We start from the raw sequence: 23,830 nt of genomic DNA, 5'->3' as shown, positions 1-23,830 counted from the left end.
AGAGACATTTCTAGCTGGATGAATGACCATCACCTTCAGCTCAACCTTACTGAGACAGAACTGCTAAGGTTCCAGCTAACCCATCGTTTCATCACAACTTCTCTATACAGCGTGGTTCGTCAACCATAACTCCTTCCAGGACAGCCAGAAACCTAGGAGTTGTGATCGATCATCAGTTAAGCTTCATAGACCATATTGCTACAATGACCCGGTCCTTCAGATTTGCCTTATACAACATTAGGAAAGATTAGACCCTTCCTGTCACAGCAAGCCACACAACTTCTTGTCCAAGCTCCTGTTCTCTCCAGACTGGACTATTGTAATGCTCTCCTGCCGGGCCTTCCTGCATGTACTGTCAAGCATCTGCAAATGATCCAGAATGCAGCAGCGAGAGTTGTCTTCAATGAGCCCAAAAAAACTCATGTTACTCCTCTCCTCATCAGGTTACACTGGTTACCAGTAGCCGCGCGGATCAATTTCAAGGTACTGATGCTTGCCTACAAGACGACCACTGGCACTGCACCAACATACCTAAACTCACTAGTTCAATCTTATGCGCCCTCCAGAAGCTTGCGTTCTGCAAGTCAATGACGCCTTGCGGTGCCATCCCAAAGAGGTTCAAAATCACTCTCACTGACCTTTTCCTGGACTGTGCCAAGCTGGTACTATGACCTCCCAATCTCAATTCGAACAGTCAATTCAAGTCAAGCCATCTTCCAAAAACATCTAAAGACACATCTTTGTCGCCAGCACTTGACCAAATAATACTAGCAATTACCTTTTCTTTCTATTCTAAAAAAAATTAAAAAAAAAAACAATAAAAAAATATATATAACTATGTGCACTGTGCTACACTAACTGAGACTTTTCATGGCACTTGTATACTGTTGTTCTTCCTTGGTCTGATTGCTTCTGTTGCTCTCATTTGTCAGTTGCTTTGGATAGAAGCATCTGCTAAATGATTAAATGTAAATGCAAATGTAAATGTTTTTCAATCTCCCACCATGCCTCAGTCTAACAGCCTACTGGCACTGCTGGTTGTTGTTTTGGATACATTTTCAATCTTTCAATCAATCTTCTATTACAGAGAACAAAACTGCCCATTGTGCTTTGCACAGACTTCCCGGGAGTTTTTATTAATTATTGTCATTCCTTAGCTATCTGTACAGTTGTAAATTTGGCCAAATTTGTTTGTGGTATAGACAAGGACTGTTAACAACATCACTATGTCTGTTTTAAAGCTATGCTGCAATGACACGGCTCAGAGTTTTGAGCAGCTCAGTTCACAGTAAACGCTTTCCAGGTGCTCCAAGTTTGGATCACTTATAAAGCACACCAACTAAACTTTATTTTTACATTTCAAACTTTTCTTGTGGACAGAAAATTATAGCATTTTACCAGCTGTTGTTGTCAACTATGCAGAAGCTTCCAGTTTTTCTTGCGGCTGTATTGTCAAGCCATGCTGCATGAAACTGAATAAATAAAGACATAACTGTACAGAATTTTTGCACTTCAAAATAAAACTCATTCAATATAACAACTGGCATTCAGCTCTTGTTTTGGGCTTGTGGCCATAACACTCATTTTCAAGTAGCTTTATTTCTATATTTATTTTTTGGTAGCTGTTATGACACCATATAAAAGCACAAATTATATCAGAGTCTGCTCTTATAAAATTGTAAGTAATTTTAACAATCAAAATAGGTATGGTTTTGGGTGTGGGGGGGGGGGGGGGCTGCACCATCACTTGGGTATCTAAATGTTGAGGTAAAAAAATAAATAAATAATAATTATTATTTGTTAGAGCACTGTATAAAAAGCATTAGCGTTCATCGGGTCTTTATCTATCAATATTTTTGCTAATATTTCCCGGGATCTTTTCCAGTCCATTGGTTTCACTCTTCGTGAGTTGGAGGGGGTTATTTGGAATGGAGATTTTTTTGGGGCCATAGAGGGTTTGATATACTCTTGGGCAAAACTGCATCTATGAATTGCAGAAGACATTCGCCAAACCACAAACCTCTTCCTTTATGTGCCAACTAACTACTCAGTACATGATGGAGGACATTGAGACATGAATACTCAACAACTCTTGGTTTTGTTTCATGACACTTATGTAGTGGTGAGTATACATGATAATACACATTGATTTACTGACAGCTTTTGTTTCAAGTTTTATCTAGTATTTAATTATAATTTATTTTTTGTAAAAAAAAAAAGTGTATAACTATTGATAAACACTTTTGAAAGTAATTGATCACTGATACAAAACAACTAACAGCCAGCGCTAAAGTAAAACTAACGGAAGCAAATACATTTGCTGAGCAAGAAAATATCTTTCACTCAAAACAGACCCAATCCCCACCAATTATAGATCACATCATAAGTAGATCAATATTATCAACAAATGTTACCAATACATTTTCGCCAAAAAAATAAATAAAATAAATTATATATATATATATATATATATATACTGTATATATATACTGTATATATATATCTGGATTGGAGTGTCTCAGCGTGGAGTGATATGTCCTCTAGAGCACCAATACCTCTGAGCTTGTTTCTCTTGCTAGCAGCCAAAAAATATGGTCTAGCCATGCTGACAATTTACATTTAATCTTGGAGTTTGACAAGTCCAATGAATCCACAGTTGGGGGCTAGACTATCAAATGGCTTCCCACCGGGATCTCATGATAGCCAGGCTGGAGAGGCAAGCGGCGAACAGGGAACTTGGCACAACAGGGAACAGAAATCCGCTGATTACCAAAATGGATGTTTTATGGCTAAAGAGCTCATTAATACTCTTTAAATGACATACGCCTGTTCTAGTAGTTTGAGATATTAGAGCATAGCACTTATTAGCAGATAAATGCTACCTACGCCACAGCGACAAAACCAGAACTCAGTGGTGGTGCACCGATACTACTAAACCCAATATAAACAACCCAAGAAAATTAGAATGCACCCTACGGTTTACAATAAGAGGCCATAGCATCAATGGGTTGGGGACTTTACATCCTTCATCTGGCATCCTGTGGTTTCAGTCACTTTTTTCAATGAATTTTTAAGGAATTCTCCCAAGTGGAAAGTTGCACATAAAAATAACGCACAATAAGTTTCCATTTTAGAATTCTTCCTAATTAAATCCTTACTTTTTTCCCCACACGGTACAATAAAAACATGACAACAGTGTTCCGAAAAAGTATGCAAAATACTACATATTTTAAGTAACTTGTAAACGGTATTCTATGTAATGGAACATATTAAAATGCTATTATGAAATAAAATACACAGTGTAAAATAGCCATCACTTGTAACATTATCCTAATTAGAAAAAAAAAAAAAAAAATAGTGAAGCGACGGAATAAGAAGGGACCCCCTACCTGAGCATCGCGCTTCCTCCACTCCTGGGTTTGCGTTTGCTGTTGGACCATGGCGGCCCTCGCATGCTTGTCCAAACTATCGATTTCCCGCTGGTGGTCCTGGACCAAGCTGTCCTTCTCAGCATTGTGTGTCTGGAGTAGGTGCGTCCGCTCCTGTTCATGCTGCAGTTTCAGTTCCACAATCTGATTGGACAACAAGGAGTAAGACTTCATCAGCGGAACATCCCTGTCGTCATGACAACTTGTGCATGGCTCAGCGAAGAAAAAAGTTAATATTTCCTTCAACATAAGAAACCTACGCAAGTTTTAGCATCACTATGATCTCATAATTTATTTTATATACAATTAAATAAATAATAATAATTAAAGACAAGTAGGCAAGAAATTAACACATTAGCTGTGTTTTTTAATTTTACGTGTAATCCTATTTTATTCCAATAGAATGCTCAAAAAAGAAAGAAAAACACTTAAATAATTGATTACATTTATTCGAAATAATTAATGTCCATACAGTATGTCATGGTGGACTTACTGCAACTTTAATAACCACTTACTGTTACGTCTGAATCCTTATCCAAAGTGTTGCGCTTTGACAAAAATGGAAAATGAAGAGCCTTAAAAAATTCCAATCGGCCCGGCATCCCTGCTAACTTCTATTTCCAGAGAAAAATGCGGTCAGCATTGAAAGCAAGAAGGAAAATATTGAAAGAACACAAAAGCTAGCAGCGGCATTATCTCGCTGACTTGCACCTGCTGTGTGGAGAGCCGATCCTGGCAATGAGAGACAGTGCCAATGGTTCCCAAGGTCCGTTCCCACTCTCCTCCGGACGGGAGACGGTGACCTTGGCCGGTCCGGCCCCCATACCCCAGCTAGCCTGCAGCGAGAGGCCTGGTCCCCACAGTTTTCAAGCTAATCCCCCAACATTGTGTGACTAGGCACCCTACCTGGCCTGCCAGCTAGAGGCTGCTGTGGTGCTATTGAGTGTAGGTGATGAATGGGAATTCAGCTTGTTTCTCTCAGCCAATCAGGCACATGGCCACAAAAGACGCTTCAAACAGTCCCATGGCATTTCCAATTTCAGTGGATTTTGAAGAAGCTGAAGTAAGATTTGGTGAGAAGATTCCTCATCCTCCAGCTTTATCGATTTCTGTAGAGGAAGAGACGTGGATGCAAGCAGACATCTCTAATGGGGCAAAACCGAACAGCCAACAGAAAGAGCCTCAACTAATTGATCAGGGACTGCCAAAGTACGCAACCCTGCGGTTTTAAAGCAATAGGACAGATTTCTTCATAACACGCCATGCATTAATATGCTAACCTCGGGTAAACGGGCTGATTCTGAGGTCTCTGTTGGGAGGTACACTACAATCCAACCATCCAGTTTGCAATATATACATGTCATGACAGATGAATAGACCGTGATCAGTGATTACCTTAGTTCAAAGCCCCGTGTATATCTTGCTGTGATGGGTTAAACCTATCCCACAGCACTTGTTGGACAAGCGACAAAGCAAGGCTTTGGTTTTGACAATTCTGAGTTAATTTTTTTCGACGCAGGGTGAAAATCCACGCCAAATATATGGCGATATGACAGTGGGAAAGCGAAGGGTGGGGGAGAGATTGAAAACATTGAAACGTCACAGAAAGGGCTGCTGGGTGCCGGGCTCTTAAAGCGCCAGTGCTGAATGGCTGCTGTCACTGGGCAGATGTGATTAGCGCCCCTCCTAGAGCGCCAGTGTTGGGATCATGGAGCGGTGGCCGACTGAAGGAGGCTCCCCGGGGATAGAGTGCGGTATCAGAGAGGAGGGAAGCTTGGCGGCACTCAGTAGGGGTTCTGTTTGAAGAACGAGGAGTGGCGGAAAATATATTCTATTATTCAGAGTATAGAAACTCCAAAAATCATTGTGTCTATTTGTTTGTGTCTGGCTTTTTAGCGTAAGAAAACATGAAAATGAAAAAGAAAGATATATTATGAGATGGATAGTTTGGTTGATGTTGATTGATAGGATAGATTGCCATCTCCACAGTTGTGAGTGGGATGTTGTTGATGTCATATACTGCGCAACTTCCTACTCGTTGTGACCTCAGACATCAGCTCGGTGTCGGCACTCAAGCCGGCATGACGTCGAATGGTGAGGGGGTCAAAGAGAAACAACACTTCTATAGAAATGGACTCTTTTAAAGTCCCATTGATGGGAATCCTGGGGAATGTTTCTTTGTGTATGTTTCTTTGTGTATGAATGGCTAAAGTGACCCTCAGACCACAGTACTCTCATTAAACCAGTAAGAAACATCTCAGCTTGCTAACTTAAAGGTGTCATTCAACTAGATCTTTACGAACTTTAAAAACCTTCAAAAGGTTGATCTCAGAAGAAAAGATACTAATACATGCTTCCCAGTGATTCCTAAATGCTTGACAAATCAGTAAAATGTATTATTGAAATGCTGTAATGTTTTAATATTGTGTAGTCAATAAGTGAGTACAGGGGCCAAAGTGAGTTTCAGGCCAAAGTTATGAAGCATAGTTTAATGTAATACAATTATTTGCATTGTGATATTTTCAAGACAGTTGTGATATAAAATGATGTAAAAGTACTTCATTTAAATAATATATATTTTTCTGAATTAAGACACATTTCTTAAATTATGATAATGCACTTTAAGAAATGTCCTTTAAAATAGGGTCCAATGTGTTTGACTTTTCCATGTTTATGTTTCCATCGGGGTTAACCCATATTTTCAATTTCACATCGCATTGTGTTGTGTTTTGGGGTTAAAGGAAATGTCTATAAACTTAACGGATAATGTCCTGCCAAATAAACAAACAAACAAACAAATATACTTACATACATGGGCCTTTCAAAGTTTTATTTTCTTACAGTAGAGGATGTACTTAATTATCATGCAAAATATAAGCAAATATATTTCTTTGATTTTGGGATGAAAAATGACCTGGATGACTCTGGGGGAGTGACTTTACATTTTGAACATAACAAATCAATTTTGACACTCAAAGGTCTTGTCAGGGCTTGTTACCTTGGCAACCATATCTGGCACAGTTTCATTAAAATCACTATTCTTTTATTTAATGATATGATCAGAGCAATTATAACGGATGCAACACGTGTGTTAAGAAGATGGGGGATAGTTGCTAAATTTGCTAATTGTCAGACCTATTATTATTATTATTATTATTATTATTATTTATTGTTGTTAGCCATATTTAACATTTAGCTCTAAAGAAGATAATAATAATATATATATATGTGTGTGTGTGTGTGTGTGTGTGTGGTTACACTGTATTTTAGGGTTTTACAATGTAAATATACATTTAAGTACTGAGTAACATCTATTAACTACATGTACTACTTACTATATGGTAAGGGTTAGGATTATGGCTTGGTTTAGGGTTACTTGCATGTAATTATGCAGAATTTATAGTAATTACACTAGTAAGTAGTTAAAATAAAGTGTTACCCTTTTTTGAGTGTGTGTGGATCATTTACTGATGTGATTCAGTTTATGGGACAGTGAAGTCTGAACAGTTTGAATAACAAAGATAGTTCTGAATAGGCCTGAATAGTTCCCTGGCACCAGATTTGGTTGTCTGGTGGTCACCCTCTAGTGGCTCCATCAGCAAGTTTTTTCAGCTTTTTCCTATCTACTACACACTTTTGCTCTAGAAAAATATTTGCCAATTGGAAATCTCAAGTTTTTGAGTAAATTAGCGATTGTGGTCTTTAGACCAAGCCTCACAATAACCTGCCTTCATGTTTTCAGTTATTCAAATACTAAACATAGCACTAACTTATTAATTTAAATATTTACTGGTTTTGATTACCACTATGATTATTTACCCTTAGTCAAATGAACAAAAGTCAACACTGTTTGACATGAAATTTAAAACGGAACATATCACATATCCCATTTTCTAAAAAGGCTACATGTTCCTGGTGTTACTGTGAAAGATTAATCAATCTGACCATGAGTGTGGGAACAATAGGAGCAAGTTTCAAACACTTCACAAGTACTGTTTCATGTAAACACAAATATTTAAATATTATTTTGTGCTAATTAAAAGAAAAGTGTGCATAACATTAAATATTTTAAAGGGGTCATATGATGCTGATAGTTTTACTATCAGTTCAAGCCCGAAAGGGAAACAGTCACGTGACATACACAGTGATGAAGCTCGTATTTGTTTGCAGTACACAAGTCACAGACAGTTAAGACAGCTGACTCCAATGTGTATAGTTAGTTACACTGAAGGCCCGTTCACACCAAGAATGATAACTGTAAAGATAACGATATTAGCATCCACACCAGCGAGTGATATCGTCTGTTTATTCTAAGTGCACACTCGTCTGCTGCTGTAAATTCTTAAGCTCATGACATCAGGATTGAATCTGATTGGCTGTCAAAGTTTTTATCGTTCATCAACTGGAAAAAAACGTTCTGAAAGTGATTCCAATGATAAAGTTTCTCTGTGCCTTTATTGTTATAGTTGTTGTGTGGATGCTGCTATTCTTTAATATTGAGAACTATTTTTAGAACTAGATCTTTATCGTTATCTTTATAGTTATCATTCTTGGTGTGAATGGGGCTTTAATGCAATGTAAATGTATTTGAAGAAAAGTTTGACCTGCTGCTCATATCTTCGCTGCAGCTCCTCCAACTGGTAACTGAACTCTTTAGACTGCTTTTCTCGTAGAGACTTAGAGCGAATCAGATCGGCCTCTACTTTCTCCATCTGAAAGCAGAAAACACAATGAATAACAGTTAAGATATTGTTTATGAGAAGGGCACAACATTACCAAAGTGACGTTAGTGCTGGCTGAAATTAACATTGACACATTGATAATAATGATTCTAATAAGCAGAAAAATACACAAAGCAAAAATAAAATAATAATATCAAAATAGTTCATGTAAAAATGGATTGATACATTTTGTTTTATGTATATACTATTTTTTGGTATTATTTATTTTATTATATTAGTGCTGTGTGTGCTACCATGATAGTGTCTGTGTTTGACTCGGTGCACCCTCTATATATGAGTGCTGGTCATGTTTTATATTGTATTATACCATATATTATTATGTGGTTATGATAAATTTTTTTAGGTAATATATATGTACATATATATCAGAATAATGGATTCGGTCTCTTAGCTGGCTGAAGATACTCTACATTTAGCGTGTGCAAGTCAAGGCCATGTCCGATTATCCAGAAGACGTTCCTTTCTATGATGCTGTTTCAAACAGATGAATGCAAATGGACAGCAAAAAAAAAGAGAGGGGGTAGCAGGAAAAGAGTGAGGAAGACTTTGATGTGGGCTGAATCTTGGACAGATGATGATCGCTGGAGACACAGGGTGGAAAGAGAAAGGTGAATCAGAAAGAACATGAGCAGGATGTGGGCAGCAGCTCTGAGTCCAGCGAGAGCTTAAGCATCCCCTAACGCTCGCCCACAACTACATGACCATTAGTCCATGTGTACACGTACACACACACACACACACACACACACACACACACACACACTCGCAGTCTGCCCAGTGTTATGCTCCAAAAGAACTCTACCCACACAGTGCCAACATGACTTAATGCAAGCCTGTTTAAAACTTCCTGTGGGAACCTCATTACTGATCGCACATAAGCACACAGAATAACAGAAAATATTGCTGGGCTCCATCAAATGCTGTATGTAGGGTATACAGCCTACAAACCTAGGCTACATTTCAGCAAAACTCAAAAAAAAAAACAAAGAATTCACTGAAGTTTCCAGTTAAAATTAACACTAGTGGGAGTACAACACCAACACATTTCATTTATTTTCATGCCAATTATGATTACAGATTATTGATTTATAAAGATTTAAATGCACAATATTATGAACTGAATATACTTCTATCGCAGTCCATAAACTAATTAATTATAATGGCTGCATCACATAACCAGCTGCATGTGTATGGCTTTTCTGACACGGTAAACTTGCTTGATAGCACACCTGGTACACAATGCACTTGGGTACGAGTCTCAAGAAAAAGGAGCTCAAAGACTTGTAGAAGCAAGCTAAAATGGCTTTGTTGCTTGAGGAAATGTTTGCTTTTGTTAGCACTTATAGTTCAGGTTTAGTGTGGTGTCTAGAGTAAGTTGTGTGTTATTTTATATAACACAACTGAGCATTAACCTTTTAGTGCCACTCCCACTTCTTGATACGCCGTGATACATACAGCAAATAGCTTAATGAACGTTTCTAGACTCCATATAAAATGTTGCATACTGAACTTGTTTTAAGTGCCACTCACTGGACGTTTCACTTTGGAAGTGTCAGGAAATGTGCAATAATCAACGTACAATCAAATGTCACCACAGGCACATTTTTCATGAGACCCTGGGTTGATTCCAACTTATATATCTCTGAATTCCACCATCAAAGCATTGTGTGATTCTCAGAAGATGAAGCTTCTATCAACAGAAGTCTGCTGTCAAACAAACTGTGGAGGATAAACAATACTATGCACCTGGTTTAATGTACAGATGTATGAGAGGATCTCGACCAGAACGACATAGCATTACTGACAGATCCAATGGCATGTGTTTGGGATGGGACTGTTTGACTGACCAATGCTATTTGGTGACACAGAAAATATACACTTAAGCATTCTGATTGAGCATTTAGCATGCATAGTGTGTGTATACTGAGACTGTTTATCCTGTGTTCACTGTTCCAGTCCAAGGATCTTCTTTAGCTAGCATTTAGTGGAATGACATGAGACGAGTTTCTCTTCTGTTTTTCTGCATTAGTTCGTAAAAGTACTGATGACAGGACTGTGAGTCTTTTTGAAGAAAAGCAGATGGATGCAGCCTCCATTGCACATGTGCTAAGAATGGCTGTGGTGTGTTTGTGACTTTTACATGTCTCCATTAGCAAAGCAGTACAAGGACTGTGACAATAACTTTCACAAGAAACAAGCATTTAACAATTTAAGTAATACATCTTTATATATTAAAAACATGACTAGTTGCTAAATCTCCAAGGTACATAAATACTCATCTTCTGAGTGAAAGCAGGAAATAAGATAAAGCTGATTTGATGTTATCCACCAGGGCTGTGTTTTCCAAAAGAATCTTAAACCTAAACAATATATATGTATATATATATATATATATAACAACATTAGAACAAGTCAACAGTGGCCTTTAAAATCTATGATTGGAAAACACATTGATTGGCCATTGATTTGGATTATTATTCATTTTTATTTATTTTAATATGGTTTCTTTATAAAAACCTGAACTAATGACTCATTCACAACAAGACTAGCAATATTTATAAAGAAAGTAAACCAAATCCATTTTGATTGGGTCATTTAGTTTGGAATGACGATTTGAATGATGAATATTGTTATCTGGAGGCTAAATAAGAGGCTTTTTAACAGCTAGGTAACAATAGCATGAAAGTTTGGTTGTGCACACATTGGACACAGCTGTGGCAGTGAACCCGGGTGGCGCCGCAGCGGCCCGCTCCAGCATCTGTGCGCAGGATGTGATGTGAGGCTGTGTTGATGGGACAGACTGAACACCGCTGTTTGGGAGGCTGGAACTGTTATGATGGAAATGGTGAATGTACAAACAGTCATACAGAATACATGTCAGGATGAGTTACTATTCCTGATGACTAACAATGGGATCTGTTTGCTCATCTAATAACAAGTCAGTGGCTGCTGTCTCGAAGAAATGGATTCAAACACCGTAAAAGCTTTTCAACACAGCAGATGAGTCCAATAGAGATCCTCCGCAATCCTTTTTTGGCCTTTTTGACACTTAAGGTCAACGCACCTTGTGAGTCAGATAACCCTGCAATGCCCATGAGCACCACAGCCCCATGTACTGGATGTAGCACATGTGCTAACTATAAGTCATGCTGGATGCTTTACAATGACATGAATTGTCATCTGAGAGATGCTCGCTGCCCATATGGTGGAATGCAGTGACATCCTGTGAGAATGAATGAGGGGACTGGATTGGATATGATTTATGGTCCAGTCTGCAGTACTTATCGCTTGCTGTCTGGACTACTTGGAACAATCCACAGATCAAATAAACCCTGAGATGTCAGTGAAAGAATGTCTCAGATTCTCGGCCTCAAGAACACACATTTAGGCAGAAAGAGACTGACTGAATTGTGAGGCAACCAGTCACAGATTCTATACATGAAATATAGTCTGGGATACATTTGATGGTTTTATGTTTCATAAGAATGAGATTACCACTTAGAGAGTCTACTATGATTTTTTTTGTTAGATTCTTGAAAATGATGAGTTGCTAATAACGAGAATAGGATCAATGTGTGGCTTTGTTGTTGATAACAGCAAAACTCTAAAAAATATTCACACTTAAGTTCTAGGCCAACTCTCAATATTAACTAACTAATAACTACAGCATTTTGCCTCAATAAACTTCTAATGACTGCTTATTAATAGTTAGTAAAGAAGTTGTTAACTTTATGTATGGGGTCAGATTAAGGGTTTTAAAATATGGTAATGCAGAATAAGGAATTAATATGTGCTTTATAAGTAATAATAAACAGTCAATATGCTAATAATATGCACAATATTAAGCAATTAGTTAATTGTAAAAATTGGGAGAAGGCCAAACTTTGTCCAAAAAAAAAAAAAAAAAATCTTTTGATACAGCAAAATTTAAATTATGATAATTCCTATGTAAAATTATTGTGCTATTCGATATATAACATAGACACATGCATTTGCTTACAACTCGGAAAGTTTTCATTTAGCTGAAAACCAAAACCAAATATAAAATCTAATAATATATATTTTTTTCAACACTTACAAAGATAAACAACAATAAAGAGTGAATATTTTCAGTTGCTGAAATTTTGGTGCATTGCCACTAAATATCTTTCAAATTATATTATGCTTTAATATTAAGTGTCTATAACAACTATGTACTTATGCACTTATTGTGTGCATGGATGTTTTTACATTTTGTATATATATATATATATATATATATATATATATATATATATATATATATATATATATATATATATATATATATATATATAAATACCTTCCTCTAGCTACTTATGCAATTAATTACTTTAGTTACATCTATCGGTACACTGGCAACCCTACCCCTAAACCCTCCCTTAAACCTAACCAGGCCACTAAACCTGTCGTTTAATTTACATATTTCATACCTCAATAGCAGAACAAGTGATTTACAATACAACATGGCAATTGGCCATGGCAATTCATATAAAGTGGGACAGAGACCATTAACTCCAGTAATCAGTTCTTCCGTAGAAGTGCTCTCAATCTAGCAACCTGGAAACTTGTAAACATGACTTCGGAAGCTGCACAGTAGCCAAAAACATGTGATTTGGATTACAGTCAGAATGTATGTCAGAGGGTCAGTGAGCAGGCTGATGCTCATGCTGTGACCGCTATACCGTGAGAACCAGGACACAGGGTAAACTGTAGGTGCCCTTGACTCACCTGTTGCTTCATGTCAGCGTAGGTCTTCTCTGAGCTGAGCTCCACCTGCTTCTTAAAGTTCTCCAGTGCACTCTCAGCCTGCTGGGCCTGAAGCCTCTGACTGTCCCGAAGACGAACCAGCTGCTCCTCTTTATCCCTATAACATAAACCCACACAAATTGGGTCACCATGTGTATACACACATGGTTGCATTATCCTTAGGAGTTCTCCTCACTCAGATTTGTTTCTTGCACTCTAACATAACTGAGAAATGGTAAACACGTCACATAAAAGCAGCATGTTGTGCTTTAAATTTATTTTTTATCAGCTGATTGGGGAAGCATTTTATGTTCACACAGAAAACTTCAGTGCACAAATGTGTGTCGAAGCAAAACAAACAGCATCTCAGACTCATGTCTGACAACAACGCTGAGACACAACCGCCAAAAGAGCTGTCAGATGCAAGCCAGACTGCTACAAAGAGCTTGTCAACCTGCTTTCACTGTCTATATCCCTGCATTTGTACGTGTGTGTGTGTGTGTGGCACATCTCCCCTCCCTCAAACGAGTGTAATTACTGTTGTAATTACTTTTCATTAAAAGAACAATTCACCAGGGCCTGTGAAACTACATATTAGTACTTCATCAAACAAGTTAACCAGCATATCCAAAAAGCCACTTTTTAATTAACTAGTAAAGAGGAAATGTGAATTAAAATATGTGACATGCAGTTATATGAGACACAAGACATTTAATGTGGAGAACTTTTTTTTTTTTTAAACATATTTTGGAAAGCATGATTTACAAACACAACACACGTTTAACCTAAAATTTCAATATATCTTTTTTACACAAAACATGACAAAATACATACATACAGTATATATAAATTACTTTTCTCTAAATGATCTTTATCAGGTTCTCCTTCTTTAGTTATTGTCTCATTTAGTGTACACATACAAAACAGGCATAACAATAAGAGGAAATTAAAAACAAAACAAAACGAAAAAAAAAAAAAAAGTTGGGGACCTTTTTTTTTTCTTTCTCTATGGCCTCTTTTCTGTGTAATTTTGGTCTCTCTCATGTTTGACATCAAAAGATCTAGAAATTGTTTCTCCCGACTGTTGTGTAGTCTGTAATTATTAATCTGTCTTGCAACATGAATGCCTTCAGGGCAGAGCACACACAAAAGAGCCTTCTGCTCATCTCTGATGTGGAGCAACCAGCAAAACACTGAAAGAAAGAAAGAAACAGAAAAACAGGCGTCTAAACAAGAAAGAAATAAGAAAAAGGCAAAGCCACAAAAATAGCTCTCTCTGAACATTTTGAGATGTTCCAGAAAGAAGAAGGAGCAGCTCATTGTGAGGAAGAGAGGATTAGGTAGTGAGTTAGAGGTTTTAGTTAGTGGTTCATTTAATGGTGAAGAATACCAGCAACAAACACATTTTTTTTTTTTAAACATACTCAAAATGAAACCAAAACGGCTCCATTTCACTTTCTTTATATGTGCTCTGTGTTTCATTGTGAAGACTTAATCAGTGAACACTATTCCAAAGAAAAATAAAAAGTCTTGCTTTGCCCATGATTATTATTTTTTGACATCATCAAGCCCTCTTATCTCTAAACCACTCCCTTCTAACCACCTATCAAAGAGACCACTATTCATTATCCAAGAAATTGCTGATATGATGTTGTTCTACATTCTTTCTTTGCAGTATAGACAATGTGTCTAACATTGGCTTTTAACTACCCTGTTTGAGTTAGGGAGAAGTCGTTGCCTAATGGTTAGAGAGTCAGACTCGCAATCGAAGGGTTGTGAGTTCGAGTCTCGGGCCGGCAGGAAATGTGGGTGGGTGGGTGGAGTGCATGTACAGTTCTCTCTCCACCCTCAATACCACGACTTAGGTGCCCTTGAGCAAGGCATCGAACCCCCAACTGCTCCCCGGGCGCCGCAGCATAAATGGCTGCCCACTGCTCTGGGAGTGTGTTCACAGTGTGTGTGTGTGTGTGTGCACTTCAGATGGGTTAAATGCAGAGCATGAATTCTGAGTATGGTTCACCATACTTGGCTGAATGTCACGTCATTACACTTTCACTTTTCACTTTAATATTGCAAATGGATTGCCACAGAGACTGCAAGATGAAAATACTTGCAAGGTTGTGTTGTTTTTGTGTAAAATTCCCATCTGTATTAGTACCGTTTATAGGGGTAGTTCCCCAAAAATGAAATTCTGACATTATTTACTCACCTTCATGTCATTTCAAACTTTTAAGACCTTTATTCATCTTCAGAACAGAAATGAAGATATTTTTGATGAAATCCGAGCGCTTTCTGACCCTCCATAGAGAGCAATGCAACTGAAATGTTCCCAGGCCAAGAAACGTTGGTAAAATAGTCCATGTGACATTAGTGGTTCAACCGTAATTTTACAAAGCTACAAGAATACTTTTTGTGCACTAAGAAAACAAAAAATAATGACTTTATTCAACAATTTGGAACAACACGAGAGTGAGTAATTAATGACAGAACGAATTTTTGGGTGAACTAACCCTTTAAGGCTGAGACTGATGCATAAATTGAATCTATAGGCTTAATGGTGTGTAAGGCATTATCATTATCAAACATAGTCATTAGGAATTTTCAACTACTGTCCATTTCTTCCACTAACATGTGGCCCAAGATTCTCAGATAAGCTCCAGCCTCACTGAGACCCTACAGCAGTGGATGAGTGGATTGATGTTTCTCAACTTGTTGGTCTTTGGTTGTTGTTTTGCATCTTTTTTTATGTATTTTGCCATGTATGCCACACATTTAAGATGCCGTGTCCATTTATAAAACTGAACTTTAAAAAATGCATCTCCATCTGCTTTATTCATTCTTCCTCTAGCTGCTTTGATCTCACGAATACAAAAACCTAAATCCACCTATTTGGTCTGTTATGGGTTAAAAACCCGTTTGCTATGAGCAGTATACTAAACAGATCTACACTTAACAAAAACGTGAATATGTTCTCTACATTGATTTTTCACAGGTGGTTGGCACATATTTTAAATTATGCATTGTGTTCAGTCTTAGGGTTAGAAGAAAATCAAGAAGGCAAAGGTTCATCTTTTGGTTTTTATGTAGGTGTACTGCAGTGAGAACACAACAAAGGCTGACCAAGGGTGTGGAAGTGGAGAAGAGCAGAGCAGACAGTCCGTCACCATCCGTCACAGAGAGGGGTGAGATGAGAAGGCAGAATGGGGAAGGACAAATAAAGCAACGCGGCAGGGAAAGGGGAATGCCAGCTCCGCAGAGGCCGTCGGCTTTGGCTGGGGTTTGTGCTCGGAGAAGAGTGGAAGACGAGCAGACTCAAATTAAAGATGTGCCGTCAAACCAGAGGAAATCCTTCTCATCCTGCACTCTTTAAGGGGATTTTTTGGGGGAAAAGCAGAAGGAAGGGACTTAAGGAAAGGGTGACAGTGCTTCCGACTAGCCACAAGTCAGACAGGAGGGTCAATTTTCCAAACCTCCTTAACCACAGGACGCCTCCAATGTGGAGAGCAGGATGCTTCGATGGGGAGCTTGTACTGTAAATAAGACTGGAGATGCTGCTAATTCAAATGCTATGGCCACACAAATGCACCCATTCATTTTCATCTAGGCTGCATTCAACCCGTCCGACGCCTGAGTTTCTGGCACCCATGGCCGCAAAGAACCTGGGCTTGTGACCTTCAAAGCACCTGACCTGTGACGGATGCCACAATAAACCCACTTTTCTCTGACTGTACAAAAAAAGAACAAACAATTTCCCCTAAAGGCTGTAGATTTACACTGACACATTAGTGACAACACATGAAAAAATAAGTGTTTCTGTAGAAAATACAGTTCATACAGTTCATATCTATAAATTCTGATAGAAGAGAGAGAAATTGAGTGCTTAATTTTATATTTGAGAAAAATGAGGAATATATCATAAATATTCTATAAGTCTCTGAGCATCTGAGCGAAAGACATCTGGCTAAAAAGCCTGTACAAACGCAGCGTCCTTATATTAGACTCACACTTGGCCAACACTCAGTCTCTCTGGACATGGGCAATAAACACACTAGGAGAGACATATGGATTCCAGGTGGATTACACCTCTCCACACCAGTGTGAAGCCAAAGGCCGTCCACTCCATGAGCTCATCATGGCGGAATGATAACACATCCAGCACCAGATCAAAGCTGGGGCCCAAAAAGAGGCAACACATTAAAGCCAGAGAGAAAATGCAAAGCTGAAATTTTCAGCGCCCTCAAAAGAGGAGTGCCTCATTCCTCTTTCCCCAGAGAGCCAGAAACGCACAGAAACAGCCTCGTGCACTTTACGACTGACATGCAAATACGCACCGTTCAAAAATAACAGCAGCCGCTGCGTGAGCATGCAGTCTTAACACCCTGCGCTCATGGTCAAATATACACTTGAGGTTCGAGGATATGGCCAGTTATTGATTGAGATAAGAATTTCTTGTTTGACATTTAATAACCAATGCAATGCAATCTGTGGTAGAATGGAAGTTCAATGTCAAGTATTGCAAGACTTTGTTCTGAATAAAATGCTAGAGCTGCAGAATACAGTATGCATACAGTACAAGGCAGACAATACACATTTTCCACTTATGCATATAATACTAATGTGGTCTACATTTGACAGAATGTGCAGTATAGCCTACTACAGATTACACAGTCTGATTGGCTGACCAATGTTCTAAGGCGTGCAATTATTTTCAGGGAATACACGTGTACATACTGTAGTTCCAGGCAGCCCTTGACCGCATTACATGGCCATATTACTTCACCAAATGATTTCAGTTATTTCAAAGTTCCTTCCAGCCTAAAAAGGCAAAATAACCAGTGAAAACCGACAACGACAATCGCCAAACAGATATACTAAACAATAGGATAAAAATGACAGATCATTTCCATGTTTTTGACACAAAATTATGTTTTATCATAGCACATAAGCTATTCAAAATCTCATTCTCTTTCTTTCTCTCTCACAGATGGACATACGTACAGTTGACATTAACAAACGCATGTTATTAGCGCTACTCTAATGATTTTATCAGTAACATAGCTTAACAACTTAAAAACTACATGACTTCAGCAACAACAACAGCACTGTTTGTGAAGATAGATAACGTAAAGTTTCAATATTACTAGAGACATAGCCGAGAGATGTACAGACTTACAAAGATAATCTCTCTCTGTCCCTTATAACTTCCTTATTAGCTGGATTAGTCTGCTACCAATGGCTCAAGCCTTCGTTACTATGTTTAAAATGATTTGGAATTAGTAATGGAGGCACTGGATGAGATGGAGAAGAAATAATCCTACTCTCAATAGCGTTTTAAGTAGAAAACTAGACAAATGCCTTGAAATATATCATCTGATCGATGTCTTGAGGTGTGGTACCCGTAGAATAACCAGAAAAATTGAATTGGTACATTGCATTCTTAGAAAATAATGCACACACGAGGTATAACGTTACTACCTTGGGTGTGCATTATTTTCTAAGAATTCAATGGCCCGTCATCAGTTATTCCTTACTTATACTATGTTGGGTAAATGATCCCCAGATGCAATGGGAATGATATTCTATCCATCTCATTTTAAAATAAGAGCCGGCAATTTGTTACTTGAATGTGCAAGACTTCCGGTGACATTTACTTTCAGTTATTTTACCAGTACAAAACAGTCCATTATACTGCTTTATATTGAAACTGGTATTTGTTTTTAACATTTTATTTAAATTTATTGTTATAATCATAAACATACTTGATTGTAGCGCAAACAGTTTAACCTCTTACCAAACCTTGTTATTACACTAGTTATATATCCATTAGTGGTCTGCATCTCCATAACTGAGGTCGACACGATACGCATTTTGCTGCATAGCCAATGATATGACACATTAAAGATACATATGAAGCAGCTACTGATGCAGTGTGATCTGATTTTGATTAGATTCAACTCTATGCAATACGATGCAATAGAAAAAAATATGATGCTAATAAGTATAGCATATCTACTAATAATTATATATGAATTAATTGGTTTTTACCAATGCATATAGGTTAAAAACGATGCATCGCAATACAAATGACAACTTGTATCCAATGCACACTTTTTAAAATCTGATGCAAACTGGTGAATCTTACCATCCCTAATACCTATGGTGGCTTACAAATCAGAAATTTTGCACATTCAAAGAAAATAGCTTGCTTACATTTTAGCTTACTTAAAAAATAAGTTGTATAGTGAGAGACGCAACTTAAGTAATTACAGACAGGGTCACACATTCTAAATGAAATATATGATGAAGTCATTAGAATGCGGCATACTACTGACTGAAATTCAGTAAGTAGAAAGCTGGAATTCCACTCCAAACACAGTTAGATAGCCTCCAAGTACAGGATCATGAAATCAACATGCAGCTCAGTGTGCCATGCAATTTTCTTCTTTAAGACCGCCTGCATGCTGTCAAAAATATTCCCTTCGACAAGCTTTGATGGTGAGAAAATATCTGCCAACTGTTTGTTAAATCTGGTTATTTACCTGCTAAACAATTATTATTTTTTTTATGTTAAATTTGGAATTGACCCAAATACACGTGAAATCACTTATTTGATGTAATATAAAAAAGAAGTGTTGCTCATCTGCGTTGATTTTTGCGACAGTGTGGACCACCAGGAGAGTGTGCTGCTGAATCAGTGAAGTGTGTGACTCTTGGGTGGTATTACATTCAGGGATGCCTCTTAATTAATGTCATTCCCAGTGCAAAAGACACATTCAATGACACACACTATAAACCTCCTTCTTTAAGCATGAGGCGATTATTCAATGATGCGGTTTGCGTATGATACAAGAAAACAACATCTGCATCTCTTTAAAACTTCCAGAGGAAATTCCAAACACAAGGAATTTGTTCGTAGTTTCAGCTTAGCACTGAAAGGATATTCCTGCCATCCCGGATGATCATTGTGTCTGTATGGCGCCCCCTGAAGGAAGAGCAGGTGTCTGCAGGAAGCAGGGACTGATGGTATGCATGTAATGCTCTGTGGAAAGTGTGACTGTGTTCGATTTAAATGCTTTCAGATGCATTTTCAGCGCGCTGTTTTCTCCATTCCTATGCAACAGGGTACGCCTCCCACTTCTCTCCTATAGCAACAGCGAATGAATCCCCCGCCAAAAGGCCTTCTCTCAATGTGTTTTTGGACACTTTGGACTCATTAATTTATAGTAATCCTTAAGAACATCAGGCATGTGTTAGACACACATGTATGCAGACCATAACTCATAAACAATGCAACGTTAAAATGAAGGGGAAAAAAATTCTGATAATTGCAAAAAAGTAAAAACAGATGACGGGAATAAAAGTTTGTTCTTGCCACATATGCAGCTGAACGTCATGTGCCTGTAACTGCAGAAATTCAGTGTGTTCGCGTTGTTTGGTGAGTTGCACAAGCATCTATTTGAATCAACTTTGCAGATCAAAGCTGAGATCAGATTTCAATCACCTATCCACAATCAAGAGTTTAAAAATGAAAGCGTCTACACAGCAACACATGTGAGCTGTTTACCGCCAAGAGCAATACTGCAGACTTTCAATCAAGCAGCACTCAAGAACAGACTCACTCATCTTTATACTGAGATGAAGGGTCATGCATGTTTCTTCAACTACGGGCATGTTTGACACCACTTTGCAACTTTTAGAAAAACTCTTCAAACTCTCAATAGTATATTTAATTTGTCTTCTAACAATGAAGAAATATGTCAACATTTCACCATATCTCCCGTGATATAACGTATTATGTTTGATCACATTCAATGGTGGAAATAATATTTTAGACGTTTCTGGAACAAAATGGTTGATGTCTTCGTTCAGCTAAAACTAAATCCATAGCTAGCACTGGATGTATCCTAAACCAAAACCAAAATACATATAAATGAATACATATAAATGAATGAATGAATAAAATATGATATAAAATGATTATATATATGATATGATATATGATATATATACAATTTGCATCTTAATTTTGCAATGAAAATGTATTTAACAGTATGATGGACATTAGGGCTGCACGATTCTGGATAAATTGAGAATCACGATTTTTTGATCTCATATAGAGATCACGATTCTCCTACGATTCTTTATTATTATTATTACTATTAACATTATCATTATCACAAGTATATAAATTAATTATTTTATTTTGCAAGGATTCTTTAAATTGATCAAGTGTGACAAAGACATTTATAACAAAATATTTCTATTACACACAATTATTGTTCTTCTGAACTTTCTATCAAAGAAACCTGAAAAAAATCTACTCATCTGTTTTCAACATAATAATAATAATAATAATAATGTTTTTTTTGAACGGCAAAACAGCATATTAGAATGATTTCTGAAGATCATGTGACACTGAAGACTGGAGTAATGATGCTGAAAATACAGCTGCACATCACAGAAATAAATTACATTTTAAAATACATTCAAGTGAAAGCAGTTATTTTAAATGGTAAATATTTCAAAACTTTACTGTTTTTGCTGTACTTTGGATCAGATAAATATAGTTTGGTGAGCAGAAGAGACTTTTTGACTGGTAGTGTATATATAATATATTTAAAACCCCAGTTTTTTTAATATTAGAATGATGAAAAAGTTGTTTAGATCACTGATTCAACGACTCACTCATAAACCTACTACACTTGTTTCATTTCTGGATGAATCAGCGTTTTTGAACGATTCTCTTGAATGAAAAATTAATTCATTGACAAATAAATTAAGACACTTGTCGCAAACGTTATTTAAAGCGCAGTACTTTCAAAAGGGGATTTGTTATATTTTGATCGCTGCCATATAGACATCAATGTTTATATTTTTAAACTATAAACTTTATCCCAGTATTTCTGTGATAATATAAATGACTGTAAGACAGATATAATACTGTGTAGTTGAAAAGACTGTTTGTGAAGATGTTTCTTAACCAAACATGATAAGAGCTCTCTCTGTGTCAGCGGCAGTGCGCGCACGGATTTGAATGATCTGGTAAGACTTTGTCAAAGGTTTAACAGACTCGGGGAATCGTCGTCTTTTAGAAATGAGATCGAGAGGGTGTCTGAATCGAGATCGCGATCTTTTAACGATTAATCGTGCAGCTCTAATGGACATACATGACAAGGTTGACATATCTTATTGTTTATGCTTCAAACAATGGCACATTATTATCTAAAAAATAATGGGAGCTCAGCTAATATGCTTCTACAGTACTTGAGTGTCTACTATTTATAACATGATATAAAGTTAAGGGGAAATTAAAACCAAAATATTTGAGAATTGTGAGAGTTCAAAGACACTCTATGGTGATACTGACCCATTAAGAAATCTTAACAGTTCCAACATTTAATGACCATATTCAGTGTACGAATTAATACACACGTGGGCTTAAAGAATCTCTGGACTTCAATTTACTTTAACTTTAATTTCCTGGACTTCAATTACATTTTCTTGTCTGGATCATCTCTCCACTTCAAAATGTAACTACCTACAAAGAGGGAGGTCTTGGTTGCTTTATTTAACAGAAAGGCAGTATTTTTTTTAGTGTAACTGAGCATTCACACCGACAACAATTAAATCAATGGAGGTCACCAAGTTGCACAGCTGGATGAAAGTAACACTGCTATAGCCATCTGAATCAAGCAAAAGATTACATGAGCTTCACTACATCACTATGCATTTGCAGTAAAGCCCATCTCTGTTGCTTGTATTAACATATCAGTGATATTTGTATTTCAACCAATATCATATTTATTTTCCTTTGGCACTAATTCTAGGTTGAAACATTTGATTTCTATCAATTGTTTGGCATATCAGATGCAAATGTGCATGCAGTGTGCTCTGAATGTAGAAGTCCATCCAGACATACAAAACAAAATTCATATACTGTACTATGCATAATTTAAAAATAGCAAGAGTTGTATGCCACTGCAAACACACCCTAACTCCCTGACTCTCTTTGGCTTGGAGCATCTACTCAGAATGACAAAAATACATATCCAAAAACAAATTAGTCTCTTCTATGTCTGCAGAAGAGCAAAAAAAATCACGTTTTGGTAGGAGATCTGTGCAAATTCAAATGATGAGTTTATTCTGCACTTCATCTAGGGAATGCAACACTATCGTTTTCAAAATGAAGAACAGAGTTTAAGGCCAGCTGGTTTATTTTCTTGCCTATTCTTATCCTCCGTCTGATCCAGCGGGACTGCAGTGATTAGTCTGTTTGATGTTTGCCCATGAATCCCCAGGGATGTGCCCCCTTCCTCCCCCACCAGAGCCGGACTGGGCTGCAGCCGAGATTCAAAGAGAGCCGCAGCTGCAGACGTGGGACAACATAGCCGGGGCAAGCACATATCCCTGTGGCACTTCCCTCATGTGATCTTACATTGACAATCATGCCGCATATTAAGACAAACATATTTCAGTGATGGGAACTGAATTGGTCTGTTTAGGTGACCTGGCCATCTTCTGAAATGTGTGGTTAAACAGAGATAGACACAAAGCAAGCAACCATCTATCCATGCAAATCCAAGTGTGAATGGAAATAATCCTGAGTTCACTGACTTGACTGGTGATTATTAAAAGAATTGGTATGGATAAATAAAAGCAGCAGGAAGGGACAAGAAAGGGTTTACAGAGGCTTTCAGCGCTAAGAAGTCCTTGCATTATCAAAATAAAACCAAGACCAGTTTGAACATTCAGAGCACAATGGTTCGTCATGTATATGCATTTCCTCTGATGATCAGACAGACACTCAGATCAAAAAAAGCTAACTTTTTTTTTTTTTTCAAAGCATAGTAGCTCACTATGGTATTGCCATAGCAACATAAAGTTAAACAATGC

The 23,830-nt window shown here is 37.5% G+C and overlaps 1 protein-coding gene across 5 annotated transcripts in view; it reads right to left on the bottom strand.

Annotated features, from left to right (window-relative positions):
* The window catches only part of cep112 (centrosomal protein 112), a 179,452-nt gene that overhangs the window by 83,910 nt on the left and 71,712 nt on the right, over positions 1-23,830 (bottom strand). For all 5 annotated transcript variants that reach the window (XM_026208354.1, XM_026208357.1, XM_026208356.1 and 2 more), the window contains 3 exons: positions 12,920-13,055; positions 8,033-8,140; positions 3,390-3,572 (listed from right to left, as the gene is read on the bottom strand). In XM_026208354.1, the coding sequence (XP_026064139.1) occupies positions 3,390-3,572; positions 8,033-8,140; positions 12,920-13,055 (427 nt within the window). The remainder of the gene's footprint in view (positions 1-3,389; positions 3,573-8,032; positions 8,141-12,919; positions 13,056-23,830) is intronic.

This window comes from Carassius auratus, chromosome 28 (genome assembly GCF_003368295.1).
Source record: "Carassius auratus strain Wakin chromosome 28, ASM336829v1, whole genome shotgun sequence".
Lineage (NCBI taxonomy): Eukaryota > Metazoa > Chordata > Actinopteri > Cypriniformes > Cyprinidae > Carassius > Carassius auratus.
The sequence above is the reverse complement of the archived record's forward strand: the minus strand, read 5'-3'. Positions and strand labels throughout refer to the sequence as shown.